This window comes from Phyllopteryx taeniolatus, chromosome 19 (assembly GCF_024500385.1).
Source record: "Phyllopteryx taeniolatus isolate TA_2022b chromosome 19, UOR_Ptae_1.2, whole genome shotgun sequence".
NCBI classification, from domain to species: Eukaryota; Metazoa; Chordata; class Actinopteri; order Syngnathiformes; family Syngnathidae; genus Phyllopteryx; species Phyllopteryx taeniolatus.
This window is the reverse complement of record NC_084520.1, coordinates 11,533,287-11,548,485: the sequence shown is the minus strand read 5'-3', so window position 1 is coordinate 11,548,485 and position 15,199 is coordinate 11,533,287. Positions and strand designations below refer to the sequence as shown.

Below are 15,199 nucleotides of genomic sequence, written 5' to 3'. Positions count from 1 at the left end.
GGCTTGACCCTTCTCCCTTTACAAGAGTTCATCCGTGATGCCCTGGTGTGATTCATGCTTGAACACCACATTCCTGCGCAGCAACGTTCATGCAAAGACACATTCCCCCCCCCCCCCCCCCCCCCCCATCTTTTTTTCCCAACCAATAATTCCACTTTTTGCCTCTCTTGACTCATAAATAGCTCATTACGGGAGAGAATAAACTGCTCTTGTGTTGTGACAAGCTGTTTTGAAGCCATGCTACTCTCTTTATCTTGTTTATCCCGGGGTGTCAGTGTACCTCTTGATAGCAATTACGTTCTCTGGTGCTCTCGCACTCTCTGCGCCAATAACAACTCTCTGTCTTTGTTTTGAAAGTAAACTCTGCAGTGCAAATCTCTGGTGGTTCCAGAGTGGCACCTTTGGTCTCACCTCTGGCTTCAGCAACTTGCGTAATTAGCCAAGTTTTTCTTTTGTGTTTGCATTTGTGTGTTTTTTGCTCATCTCCCACACTATTTTGCAGCCTGTCACTGTTAATGAGCAGCGCGCAAAAGCTGTGAGGAAACATCAGGCGCCCACTGGCTCTCCTCACAGTTGTAACACCCCATTAGGTAATTAACGCAGATGGGTTGTTTTTGTAAGGTTTCAGACGAGACATTACCATTAATTAGCGTCAAAACAAAAGCACTGTTTAGCTCAAATGCTGCGGCTGAAAGGGAAACCATCTCTTAACCTAGTCGTTGCAGCACTGAATGATCACTCTCGCTCTTTTCTTCTTCTACTTCTCTCGGCAGAGGCTGCGAGGAGGAGGCCCATCCCGGGAGAACATGGTGGCATCATGTGATCTGAGCGAGAAAGGAACCCCGTAGAGGAAGCGTGCGCTCTCTTGAAGGCTTACAACCACTAGCATCAGCATCACCACTATCATCACCTGTGACTGCAGTTATCAACGTCATCTCCTCCACTCCCCATTGGACTGGAAGATAAGGAATGGCCTCCCCATAGACCTGTTTCACAGTAGCGCAGCACACAAGGATAAAACACTCTGGAGCCCCTTTTTATAGTTCACCATTTCAACCATTGTTTCCGCAGTAACTGAGCCCTCAACTCGATTTTAACCTTGGTGACATATCCGGTGACTAGTTTGCGACCTTCGCTGGACGTTCTGTTGGATTATGTGCTAATCCAGCATTCCCATGGGGGATTAAATCAGAGCAGTAATCCACACTGACTCAGTTTTGGCTGTGTTACAAAAAGCAGAGGGGCTTTCTTCAGTGAGTGACACGCGTCATGGCTGGGAAGGGCAACCCGGTGCCGGGCCCGCACCTAAATGGCTTCCCAATGCCCACCTACTCCTACTTCTTCCCTCACATGTTGGGAAGTCTGTCGCCACCGGCCCTGCCAGGACTTCCTCTCAGCGGCTACAGCACCCCCTCACCAGCCAGTAAGTCAAAGTCTAGATCCCTTTTGTCCCACCTCTGTGATTGCGCGTGACCGAGCTCACATGCTTGAACTTCCCGGTGAACGGACACTTTCCTCTCGTCCCGCGTAGATCACTCCCGTTTGACAGACGTGTGTTGGTAAACAACCACAAATATACACGCCCACGCTCTCACAGGGCCTCCAGCGTGACCCTTCATTTATGAGCACACACACACACACACACACACACACAGTCACACACAAATAAGAACATCAGGCAGTACAGCCAGAAAGTGGCTCATTGCACAAAGACAAAAATTGGCAAGTGCTCCCGGAATAAACCTCTCACATACGATCATTGTCGCCAACTCCTTTTTGTAATCAATCATAAGCCGGAGAACTGTTGCACAAAGTTTCTCGTCTAAGTAGGTGAGAAAGTTTCTTTCAAAGGGAAATGTCGCTGCAGTCGTGCGCTGACTCAGACAAAATACAAGCTGCTGAATCATGTGTTGTCTTATTTTTTCCTGTGTTGCTGCAAATACAAACTTTAAGATGATTAAAGCAAAGTTAATAACGGAGGATGTATAGTGTGCAGATGTTTATATTTAGGCAGCACGTCCTCGTGGTTAGCATGTCTGCTCAGTCTGACGTTCTGAACTCGAGTCTGTTATTTTTACCCATTAGTAAGCAATTTAAAGTGTTGAAAATAGCCTCTTAACTCAAGTAAGATGGCATTTTGGGGATTTCCTTAAAAGTAGTGATTTTGTTGAGGATTCCGCCCGAGAGCGACGATATGTGCCCTGTGATTGGCGCGCGACCAGTCAAGGGTGGCCTCTCGCCCCAAGTCAGCTGGGATAGGCTCCAGCCAACCTGAGACTCATTTGAATCTTTGATGACCAATCAGTGCAGTGCTGCTTCCCATACCACCGCCCATTAAAAGGGTTGGTAGAGAGAAGTTATTTTTGGTACCCTTCACAACTTGTGGCATTAATGAAAGTGGAACTCTTCTTATTGAACTCTTCAAACTTTGAGTGACATTCCAATACATTTTCCTCCTCGGAGATCGGAAATTTCCGACTTCCTAGTTTGCTGGAATGCAGCGATAGTGCCCAACCAACCTGCTCCCACTTCCCCGCTACCAGATGCCGCGCCTCTCTCACAAAGACTGGAGCTTCCGTCAGATTCCCCTTTTTACACGCTTTTGTTTGTGTGATTGTAAGTGTGTGTGTGTGTGTGTGTGTGTCCTATGGCACTTTCCCAGTGTATGCGATACGGAGCGGCAAGCTTCCCTTCCCTTATGCCTGGACAAACATTTCCTGTCAGTAAACACCGGAGAGCTGGGGACACCACAGCTTCCTGACACATACACACATACACACACACACACACACAGATGAAAACACACTGTTAATCTTAGATGTAACACTGGCCCCTCACACTGACACATTTCTACAAGTCATGTCATACACGCAACAGTCAACCTTTTCGCCATCCATCATGCCCACATCTGACATATCTGTGCACCCTCCCGTTTGCCGTTGGACAGCTAAGCCCTCTCCAGTCTCATCCAGTGCTGAAAAGTCACGAAAGAGAGACGAGACTGCGAGCCAGTCAGTTTGCTTGATGTTGCAGTGAGAGGGATTTTCAGTCTGTCAGAGTGGAGGCAGTGAAAGCTGAGCACTAGCCTGGACGGCGTTCAATGTGGAATGTTTGTTCCCGCCCGGCGTGTGTTTTGTGCAGTGTGCATTGTCAGATTGTGCCGCTTCATCTCACAGGGACTTTTGGTTTGTTTTGTTTCAGGTTTGAAATCGGCTTGGTACCTTTTGCCAAGAAGGTTATTTTTGTCTGTTTGTTAGCACGCTTACTTAAATCTACTTAAACGATTAATTGGAAAACTTTGGTGAGAGGGATGCAGTGTGGGCCAAAGAACGGTGATACGGATCCACATAAAGATTTGATTACTCTTCTACAAATGGAGCATTACTGTTATTACACAAAACTAGGGATGATATCATATAATATACATACCACACAGTTATAATATTATCTGTATTAGTACGTCGGTTCTCCACAAAAAAAGAAACAACAAAAAGCAAAAAAAATGTTACAAATTAAAAAAAGACATTTTTCTTTTTTTTTTTAAATCATTGAATAGGTGAATCCGCAGGTGCCAAGCTGCGAGTATGCGGGAGTGCACTGTATACATACTATATATCTGTGGAACGTATCAGTCTGCAATTTATGACAATCATTTTTGAATTTTAATTTTATTATTATTATTTTTTTTTTACAGTTTACTTAATGTAATGCCCTCACAAGTAGTGCACTTTTCAACTGTTTACTGAACACCGTGGAAAACAGTAAACCAGGTAATGAGCACAATCCCTTAGGAGCTGCTGTCGGCTACAGCTCACACCCAGACGCTCACATGCAGACTCGCTGACATCACACGTCACCCCACCAGCCCCGCCTCTTGTGGTCATCTCCAGATATGCATGTCTGGCTTTAATTAAAAAAAAGAAAAGAAAAAAAAAGACATTTTCCTTAATTTCTCAGTGAACACACATGAATCTCCATGACAAAATGAATGCTGTTGTAGGTATCTACAGTATAAATGTGTCCAATTAGACGCTGATCCAAATTAGGATTGTTCGGCATTGGCAGAGGCTTGCGCTCGACTGGGTGCCTTTCTACTCAGATCCCCCCCCCCCCCACCCCACCCACCGTTCTCTTTCAGTTCTGGAAACGTTCCGTACACATGCTGTTGTTTATTTGGTTGCCGTGATTGGCACTTTGTCACAGTTCCATTTGTTTCCCCCTGAAAGTGGAGACAGAGCGGGCAACATTTGCTTTCGAGTTCAGTGGAGCGCATCGTTCTTACTTCCTTACGACTGTTGTCGTCAAGATGTTAACAACTTGTTAACAACAGTTTCGATTATTGTAAGCAACTGATCGGCCATCTTTAGCTTGGCCCGTGCTTTCAAATGGACTTCTTGGACTTAAACAGTGAGGCATAGCGATGCATCTAAACAAGTTGAGAAAAAGTCAGTTGCGCACAGACCTTCACCAAGGCTGATTCATTAAGGTACACACTACAGCTGGGCAATATGGCATTAAAATAAAATCTATTTTTATTTATGAATTTTTTTTCTGACCTTTTGTACTGTATCTTTCTTATTAGGTGGTAATGTTTGTTTCTTCTGCATCACCTTTCATCCCATTGTCATTCACTCCCTCTTCTGTGACTCAATCCGCCTCAGCTGAACATAATGCTATTATTTGGAACAAGCAGAGCAGAAGGGTTCATATTAAGTCTTTGGCCATTCTTCCCTGTTGCTATTTCTCAGCATCTCTCCACCGTGAGCATCCTCACTTATGTCTCCACATTATCTGATAGTCATCATCAGCTTGGTTTACACTCTGGAGCAGGTATTGATATCACATTTATTGCCTGGAGCTTTATTACTTAACAGAGTATCATCAACTGGGAGCCCTCACGCTCATATTGAACTTCAACAAATATTATTACACCGCCAATCAAATGTCTCATTACACACAATCAGCGCAACATTCACCGGCATTTTCAATTAAAAACTTTCGGAGACACTCGCCCTGATGAAAATAGAGCCAGCAGGCAATAACCCAACCCGACTATTGATCCCGTTCTTATCATTAATGCCTTCTGTTTTCTGTCACCGTACTATTAAATTAGCTTGGTGTTTTGAGGGATCATAAAGAGGGCAGCCAGCCTGGTACCCGCTGCCACGCCGGACACATTGGGTTTTCGGCGGCCTCTGTAATTGCTCGCTACTTGAGCGTTTCCTAGAACCGCTAAAACACACAAACCTTCTTTTTTTCAAAACTATTAGAGGGACAAATCACATTTATAAATGTACTTTTTGACTAGGTAGAGAAATATGAAAGGGTATTTTCAGACCTTAAGGAAGTGAAGCCATTAAGAAACCCACAGAGGAATGCACCAGCCGTGAGTAAATATGGATATGGTAATCTTGGCTAGTGTGTGTGTGTGCGCTGCTTCCTGGACGGACAGGTGTTTCCTCTCTGCTCCGGTGGTCCGCACGAATCAAGGGGGACATGCGAGCGTGCTCCATGGGTGGCGAAAATATATAAACACTTGCTCACAATGTCCCTCTGATTGGGATATAATGACAGTGAGAAACACTTGTGACCGAAGAACTTTGTTAGCAGGCGTCAAGGTCGCCGATTCATTGAGAATAACCCCACTGGAAGAGGTGCTCCAGTGCTCGTCATTATTGGAAAGCCATTCGACGGCTGCCAATATGTCTGATGCCAGGATGGAACCTTATTAAACACGGTGCGCCAAACACTTTCACTACAGCTGTGTCGCATCCAGCATATCTTGCCTGTCGACATTGTTAATGAACTCTGGCATGATCGGAACCTTGAAAAATGAAGTGACACACGTTCCGTTGAAGCAGCAGTCACCAGCCACAGACCGGTTTCAGACCGATTTCAATAATTTGACGGAACAGTAAAGAAACGAATAAAAACAATTTATACAAAATACAACTTACCATTTAATAACATTGAATGTAGTTGTTTTAATTAGGGCTGAAACGATTAATCGAATAGGTTGAATAATTCCATCCATCGATTTTCTCACTTTTCTTTCATCCTCACTAGGGACCCTATCCCAGCGGTCATCGGGCAGGAGGCGGGGTAAACCCTGAACTGGTTGCCAGCCAATCGCAGGGTTGAATAATTTGATTACATAAAAAAAAGTCGAAAGCGAATCTTTGCCTTGAAGCTTCGCAGTGCTAATTTTTCCACACAGACTAATGTTATTGCTAACTCAAGCATCACTCTGTTGAAATAAGTTGGCACGATAGCGGCGGGCCAAAAGGAAAGACTTCGTAAAAGACACAGAATGTCCAGTTTGGCATCATTTTTAGATAAGATAACCTTTATTCACGCTTGAAAAGAAGATAGTGGCTGACACAATAGCAAGTCTACGCTCGCCAGTACAAGGCTGGCTAATTTAATATAGCCTACCACTGCTATTTAGAACGTATAGTAATGCCCCCACAATGCTAGACACAGCCGCCGGTTCACTTTCTATTTCTTTATTGAACCAATGATAAGAAAATAAACATGTAATAAGCACATTTATTCACAAGCCGCTACTGCCGCAACTGCCGCCGAGGCATTTAACACCCAGACCGGTCGGTCTGTCAACTGCCAGCCTGAGTTCACAAAAGCCAGCTCTACAGTCTTTCACTGACTCCCACGTCACTCACCAGGCCAGGCCAGGCCGCGGCCGCCTTTTACAGCCACACACACTAAAGTCACAGATATTATAGAGCGCAACGTGAGGATGGCGACAACAGTAATACATGTACCTCACTTGCACCTTTTGTTGTTGAATAATGCAAAATCAATTGTTATCCAATTACTTGATCAGTGATTCCAAAAATATTCTCAGCTGCAGCCTCACTTGTAATTAGTGGGAGCCCTGTATATGTTTCTCATGGACGAGCTGGAGCTGGCAATGACACCTAAAATATGATACTGATGTCCAGTATATTACGTATATTATTTTATAAAATCTTGCCAAAGAGAACAAGTTAAAAAAAACCATCCATGATATCTTGATACAAGCTCATGGCTCATCTTTTATCTCCACCCTTTTCAGAGGATAAATCTGTTAGTGTTATATTGTGACATTTTCCTCGTATATTGTGGTAATGAATAACAACGTCTTGTAAGAGCTGCAGTGAGAGAAAATGGGAGGGTACAACGCATGGAAAACCAAGTGAAATCGACCATATATTACAGCGGCAACAATGAAAGGATTGTCAGGCTCGTAAATTCAGCTCATTCGCTCTATCGGCTAAGTGGTGAGAATGGATTAAACACGCTGTCTTGGAGCTGACTATGATGAACTTGCACATGTGCGCTTGTCATTCGGTGGATGGGTAAGGTTACAAGTGATTTGAAAATAAAGATAAATGCGCAAGAAAGATTTCCAACCTCCAAGATCGAACAAATCCATTGCAGGCTACTCATCGACCTGCTATTTGTTCAGATTAAAAAACAACAACTCATATTTTACATTCTTCAGTATCACACAAGCGTTAAAAGAAATTAACTACGACGACACGTTCTTCTTAACTTTGAAAAGTGACGAGTATGGTGCGTTTATTTAACCCCATGCTGAGGCTTCTTTGCTTTTGGCGGACGTTTTGTCATATTAGATAAAACTGTCAGTATAAACTTGACAGTAGTACATTAGTAAAATGATCTGGGGGAAATGGAATCTGCCTTCTATGCCTCCATCTTGTACCTCCTGAACGAATTTTAAGAAATTAACTAATCAGAGACAAGGCAGTCCTCTTGTGGGCACACTCATAGTGCGGCTTTGTCATAGTGGGGGCACCCTTGGGCTGACCTGTTACCTTGGGCTTCAGGAGCTTTGTTGAAACTACGGCTGGGGCAAGCCCATCACTCATTTGCTGTTAGCAAATGAGTGATGTTTTGCCCTGGAACATGTAGGTTTAATGCCAAATTGTATGAGCTGAATGCTTAATAGGTTGCACTGTTGTAGCAAATGGGATTGAGACCCAGATGTGGATCTCTAGCGTGCAGACAGAAGTTGGAGTCTGATCCAAAAAGGCTTCCACAAGAAATTGTCACCGTGTCCTCCTGCTCCCTTTTTCTCCCTTTTGGCCCTCCCGTCGTGTGAGACGTCCCTCTCTCCTAATACCATCGCAAACCTTCCCGTTGCCGCTTTTGTCTTATTTGCAATCTGACCTCCCGTACCGCGGTGCGTTTGCCCACACTTTCCTCTTTCATTCCCTATTATTCTCCTCTCTCTGCACTCTTGCCTCTCTCCACTTTAGAACTTGACAGAGCTATCATTACCCGGCCACCTATTTACTCACAGCCTGTTATTTTCCATTTGCTTTGAGGGAACCTGGGGCCAAATCCCTGCCCGGAATACTTGATCCGAGCCACAGGATTTATCCCCGAGTGGCTTGGCAAGTATGGTCCACTCTCTAAGCCCCTTCTCCGTGTTTCCCTCCCTCTCTCTATCTCTCGCTATGTCTTTCTTTCATCAGTTTTTTGTCACATCCGTAGCCGCTTATGCAAATCCCGGGGCCCCCACTTTTCCGAGAGCTGTCTGCGCATAATCCAGTGGACGGCTTCATTCCGTGTGTCGAACCGCATGGCACACTCTATTAGGAATACAAGGACGTACGCTATCTATAGTGAACATTCACGGCAAATGAAAAATCCATATATGCACATACTGACGCACAAACAGCGAGGAGCAGCTAAACTGTAGGCCATGACTGTCGCCAGCAGCCATACAGCGCTCAGTTGGGTAAACACTGGCATAATCTAAATCTCTTTCTGATGTGCTAGCGAGAGTAGATACTCTCTCTCTTCTCTTCAAAGACCCCGTGAGGAAGTCAAGACAAGGGTAACGCGATAAGAACTCCTCTATTTTCTCATCTCTCGCTCTCTCCTTTAGCGTGTATCCTTTCCTTCAACCCGCTCTCACGCTGACCTCCTTCTCCTTCCTTTTATCTCCCCTCCGCACACAAATATATATCGCTATCTCCTAATGCCCTTTATGCGACACCCATCGCGAAGTGTCATAATTCACCCGGGCCGCATACATTCAAATGTCAATGACTCTCTCTTAGGCGTCGTTCCTCTATTGTCCTCTGATAAGCGCCGGGAATGACGGCATACATCAAAATATAGGGCAGTTACCTAATGGAGGAGACGATTGAGGAAGGGAAAGGAGCGGGCTGCAGGGGTGGGGGGGATTCCAAGCAGTGTCATGGATCCGCGTGGCTCGGCCTCGGAGAGTGATTGAAATATCAAGCGGAGCTTTGCTTGTTGTCCGAGGGGGTTTCAGAGGGAAAGCCCTTTTCTCAGCAGCTAATGCGCTTTTTTTTCAGCTGCGGAACAATGGCAAGCTGTGTTGTGCAAAAGTGCTAAAAGAGCTCGGCTGGGCCACAGCTTATGGGGCCACCGGCTCTATCTTGGCACCGTCTCTTAAGGGGCCCGCTGCCACACGTAACCTCGCGGCTTTGGGCTATAGCATTAGCACTTTGTCTCCTCAAAATGAGCGATAATACGTTCGGAGAGGGTGCGCTTATGTCACATTTGTTGGGCTTGTTTCACTTTGCATTAGCGTTACAGTATTCTCAGGGCGTTGAATCGATTGCAACTGGATTGTTCAGGTTGTCTTAGAAGACGTTCCGCCTCTCATTCGAGCAGGCTTCGTCAATTCATGTTCAAAGACGAGATAGGACAGCTCTAGTCGATTCAATGCCCTGAGAATATAACGACCTGGATGAATGAGTTCGAGTGTCTTGTTCCAGTCGTGTGGCGCTGAACCAGTACGGTGTGGTGGAGTCGCGCCATAATCCTGCTCCACTTTAGAACCTCTGGTAACGGGACCAAACTGATCCGAACTGTACTTCCTGGTGGAAATGGCCCTTGTTTGTTAAGTGAGTAAGTAAGTAAGTCTTTGTAATATGTCCTGCTTTATTTTATGCCAGATTGAAAAAAGCGCAATGGTGTAATAATATTATCTTTCAAGAAAAGAAACTCTTAAAAACAGATGCTCACAATGCCGGCGGAAGCCTGCGGATAGGCAGCATCAGTTTGACTAAATCTTTCCTTTTTCCTCTCATTGTAATTAATTTTCAGTTGATCTTTTTTACTTCTTCCCCTTCATTTCACGGATGTCTTTTTTCCCCTATTATTATTATTTTTTTTTTTGCTATGTTGCCTCTTCCCCTTTTCTATTCATCTACAATGAGAGGCAAACAGTTGTTGAGCGCTGTGATCTGTGCTGTGAGGCACATGAAAGTGTCCTCTCCTCACAGCCTTCTGGCAGTGTCACACACACATACGCTCAAATGTCCCCTTTAATATATTTGTGTGCGTATGCTCACAATAAACACACACAAAAGATGCCATCGGTGAAAAGTTTTTGAACATAAAAACGTTTGCTGTGGTTTTTCAGCAGTATGTAGCATGTTTCATTACATGCATTTTAACTTTGAACCGTAACAGATACAGTATGTGAGTAAAAGCAACGCAACTGTGGAAAAAGGTAGCACAACATTCACAGCTTAGAAGTTTGACAGTCCTTGTGTTGTTTTTGCACAGGAACTGTTGACAGATGTCAGGCCGAGGAATTCCACGGTCTGTGACATTGACTGATCAGCGACTGTCGAGATAAAATCTGACCGATAAGTGCACACGCACACACGTGCAAAAACACAAATTCCAGACATGTGCTGACTGAAAGAATTTTTAAAAATGATTTATTTATTTATGTAAATGAATAAAAAGTGTTCTAATTCTAGCTGACTTTTAAACCTGCATATGCCTTTTACACGCCCCCTCTGGACAATTTAGTCAAGGCACACACAAGCATACTTGGCATTCAATATCATGTATAACCAGTTAGTGATACGTGTCAGTCACCTTGCGCTCACTATTCCTGCTTAATAGGAAAAAAAAACACCCCAATATTTTATATTTCTGCTGGGCTAAAATTGCGGCACGGTGGGCGACTGGTTAGAGCGTCAGCTTCACAGTTCTGAGGTGCGGGGTTCAATCCCCGTCCCCGCCTGTGTGGAGTTTGCATGTTCTCCCCGTGCCTGCGTGGGTTTTCTCCGGGCACTCCGGTTTCCTCCCACATCCCAAAAAACATGCATTAATTGGAGACTCTAAATTGCCCGTAGGCATGACTGTGAGTGCGAATAGTTGTTTGTTTGTATGTGCCCTGCGATTGGCTGGCAACCACTTCAGGGTGTACCCCGCCTCCTGCCCGATGACAGCTGGGATAGGCTCCAGCACGCCCGCGACCCTAGTGAGGAGAAGCGGCTCAGAAAATGGATGGATGGATGGCAAAAATTGAATGTTTGATATTTAAGTAGCGAATTATGCGACATGCCCCCCCAAAAAAGAGAAAACAGGAGAAGACGGAGAAGCCATGCTAACCACTAAGTTAATGAGAAATGTAGAGGAATGAAACACCAGAAGCAGTTGGCTGCCAACTACTGGGCTGGCATGCATATTGCAGCATTTTAAGTTGTTTTTGCAGATTTGCGTAGACCAAGTTTTGACAATCTTGTCTTCTGTAAGTGACTACTAGGGCTTGGCATTGTTAAGAATGTCACAATTCAATTTGATTTTGATTCTTTAGGTTTCAATTCGATTCAAATCGATTTTGATCTAAATGCTCTGATATTGATTCAGTAAGAAGTATAACTACATAAATCATTTAAGAGTAAATTTTGACCATTTGGAAGTATCTAATTTCTCACTTAATTACAAAGATAAAGTGCAATGTGTACCACAGCAGCACATGTACGATTGCCAATACAAGGTAACATATTAATATTAGCTAATTTAATAAAGCCTACCATCGCATGTTAGAACATATTGTAATTCCCCCCGCAAGTGGTCGAAAATAGACCAGTGCAATTTCAATTGCTTTATTGGACAAAAAGTAAGAAAACAAGGAACAAAATAAACACACACATACTTGAGCCGCGAAGAGTTCGAACTCACGCGGAGTCAGCCAACTCTACACTTTCATTCGCTGACGCCCACATCGCTCGCCAGCCTAGGCCCCGCCTTTTGAAGCCATACACACTCAAAGTCACAGATACTAAAGTAGAATGTGAAGATGGTGACTCCAAGTGAACAAAAATAATACCTGCGTCTCACTTGCATATGGTACTGTGTTTAAAAATGCAAAATAAATTTTTGTCCAATCACTCGATTAATCGATGAAATAATCGGTAGAATACTCTAATCCTTGCCTGATCACCAAAAATGTAACTTGTCTCTTCTCCATCCCATGTCCCAGCCCTTCATGGAAATCCTGATCCATTAAGCAGTTGTCCACTTGGGTTGATAATCACCACGCAGGCAAAAACATTATCCCCCGCCATGAGGATTGCACTTGAGTGAGGTATAAAGACACATGGAAAAAAAAATTGATTTGCTTCTTGGATGGTTGAAGTTGTGATGAACCACCATACTGTAAAGTATGTGTGTTCTGTGTGAAATACCATAAGTAATCAAGATTGTCAGGGTGGGAGGCAATTGTGTCTGATCATTGAAGGGAAAAAGAAAGAAGAATGATAGAACGACACATAGTGTGCGCCAAACCTTAGACCTCGCTCTGTGACCCAGAAACTCTGCTAATGGTCTCATTCTTTGGAAGAGACTGTGGAGAAAGAGGCGGAAGATCAAGAGAAAAGGGAAAATAGAGGCTCCCTTCAGAAAACTTAAATCAGTGCAGGCCCAAACACACCCTACCCCAACGAATCATCATTCGATTCCCACCGGCACCAGTGACCACTCACTTCTCTTGTAGCACGCCCAACAAGACCAATGGATCGGGCATGAGTCAGAGGCTTTCAACGTTCTTTTGTGTTGCCAGTACTGTGCCCAGACGTTTCAGTAAATATATGTGTTGACATGTTATGTTTTGATGCTTCAGAGTGAAGGTGAAAATCGTCTTGTTTTTTGTTGACACAGACAACTCGGAGAGGGAAACGCGGAAGGCGGCGCAACAGTTGACATCTTGCTGATTCAATATTTACCCATCAAGCACAACTATTTCCTGTAAGCACTTGGCTTACTTCGTTTGCCCTCAATTTACTTTTGTTTTATCTCCTCAAGGTCTTCTTTCCACCTGTTCCTTTTCATCATGTTTTTCACCTAGCCTTTTTTTCCCCCAAAACCTCTCTTCTTTTTATCTTCAATGGCAACAAGCCTCCTCATCCTTTTTCCTAAAGCTTTTGCTGTATCTTTGAGCTAACGTCTGCTACCCAAACACACAGTCTATCAATTAGTGTGTTTCAGTCTTTGTGTAGCAAGTGCAATATATTTCTACATGAACCATGAAGCATGCCCAAACAGCAAGTGCAGGCCTGCTATTTGGAGTAAATTAGCTGGATCAGCGCAGGACGGACAAGTACAGTATATGGCCCCCGCGCTCCTCCCACCACGCAGACAAGCAAGGGCGTCTCCGTCCTGGCAGATGTGCTGTCAAAGTCAGCGGCTTCCAGAGCTTTGAAGAATAGACTCTTATGTCAAAAGCAGATCGCTTGGACAGAAAGTACACACGGAAAGTAGTGGAGGCGCTCCAGGGGAAACAGTTTTGAAGGGATATTTAAGCCTTTATCAGGAAGGCAGTCGGCTGTCTGTCGACACGCTCGGGTGACTGTTTGTACTTTACTCCCAGAAGTTTGTCTTGTTGCTTGTGTGGATTAGCGCACAGTTTGTTCATTTGTCCGGTCCATATTGTGCTCCTGGCCATCCCACCGAAATGTAGCCGGTGCGGACATGTTGCACGAGATAAAAGCCCTGGATCAGAAGGATTATTCTTGTAAATTCAATGCACACACTCTTAACTCATCCTGCTCCAGTTATAACTTCGAGACTTAATCAAGGCCCAGTGAACTTAATTTTGATTCTTAATGAGATAGGTTTTTTTTTTTTTTTTTTTTTTTGGATCTTACCTGAAATGTTTCTTTTTGGAAATACAGTGGACCATTGAAGTCAAATGCAACCTTTTCCATGTGGTTGATTTGTTTGGGTTTCAAATTAATTTTCTTCATAAGAAATAAGGACAGTGTAACGCAGGGGTGTCAAACTCATTTTTGTCTCAGGCCGCATTGTAGATATGATTTCCATCAGAGGGCCGTTAGAACAGTGAAAGGTTTAATCACCAAATCATATTATTACCATTACACAACAAATTGAGGGATAACTCGTTTTGAAATCGGAAATACAAGGATAATAGTTTGTTCAAGTATTGTTTAAGTTACTGTAGAAGAAGGGTTTGGTAACAGAAAATGCAATATCTCAACATTATTGTTTATTATTATGACAATTTGGAATTTGGGTACAGATTTTAGCAATTATCACGGAAGTTGACGAGCATGATTTGCTTCCGCGGGCCACGTAAAATGATGTGCCGGGCCGCATCTGGCCCCCGGGCCTTGAGTTTGAGAACTATGGTGTAGTGGTTCACTTGCCTGACTTTTGTGCAGGTAGCTTGGGTTTGGTTTCCACTCAGAGATGGCTGTCTGTCTCTATGTGTGCCCTGTGATTGACTGGCAGGAACCAGTCCAGCGTGTAGTCAGTCCCATGCCTAATTTTAGCTGGGATAGGCCCTAGCTCCCGGTCACTTCAAACTGTATAGAAATTGGAGGATGATTTTGGTTGGGTCTATATTTTTGTTTGACTTTCAGACCATATTTTCCTTTAGAGTTTGTCAACTCAAAGACAGAGTTATAGTATTCTATTAACTCAACCTTTTAATTGTCTTAAGAATGATGGGTGGTGCTCTCGTATATGTATATGTGATATTGTAATGGAAGTATTGCCTCCCCCAGCAGCCGGTCTTTGTATCCACGTTCTGCTTATTTTTTCAACAAGGGGAAAAGTCATTGGGCTCACTGACAGCTCGCACCAACAACCTGATGGGGAGTAGTCTTGTCACTTTGCCTCCGCTGACGACTCAAAAAACAGCTCATAGCTTACTGCGAATCGAAAGTTTCGATTTTGAAACCATGAATTTATTTTTCTTTTTTTTCAAACCATGGTATAAAATGAAACCGGTAAGCGGTCCCAGGCCTAGTCAAGTTGTTCATCTGACAAACTTGACGTTCCAAAAGTCTACATTACAGTGGAACTCTTAAGCTTGAACTCACTTGCTGGTTAACCACCAATTTCATTCGATTTTCGAAGTAATTCTTCCCAT

The 15,199-nt window shown here is 43.9% G+C and overlaps 1 protein-coding gene across 5 annotated transcripts in view; it reads left to right on the top strand.

Annotated features, from left to right (window-relative positions):
• The window catches only part of raraa (retinoic acid receptor, alpha a), a 172,919-nt gene that overhangs the window by 76,933 nt on the left and 80,787 nt on the right, over window positions 1-15,199 (top strand). For 3 of the 5 annotated variants that reach the window (XM_061755520.1, XM_061755522.1, XM_061755523.1), the window contains one exon: window positions 774-1,423. In XM_061755520.1, the coding sequence (XP_061611504.1) occupies window positions 1,270-1,423 (154 nt within the window). In that variant the 5' untranslated portion in view covers window positions 774-1,269. Of the gene's footprint in view, window positions 1-773; window positions 1,424-10,575; window positions 12,395-12,966; window positions 13,054-15,199 lie in introns of those variants that run through there. The other 2 variants (XM_061755525.1, XM_061755524.1) reach the window with 2 other exon arrangements.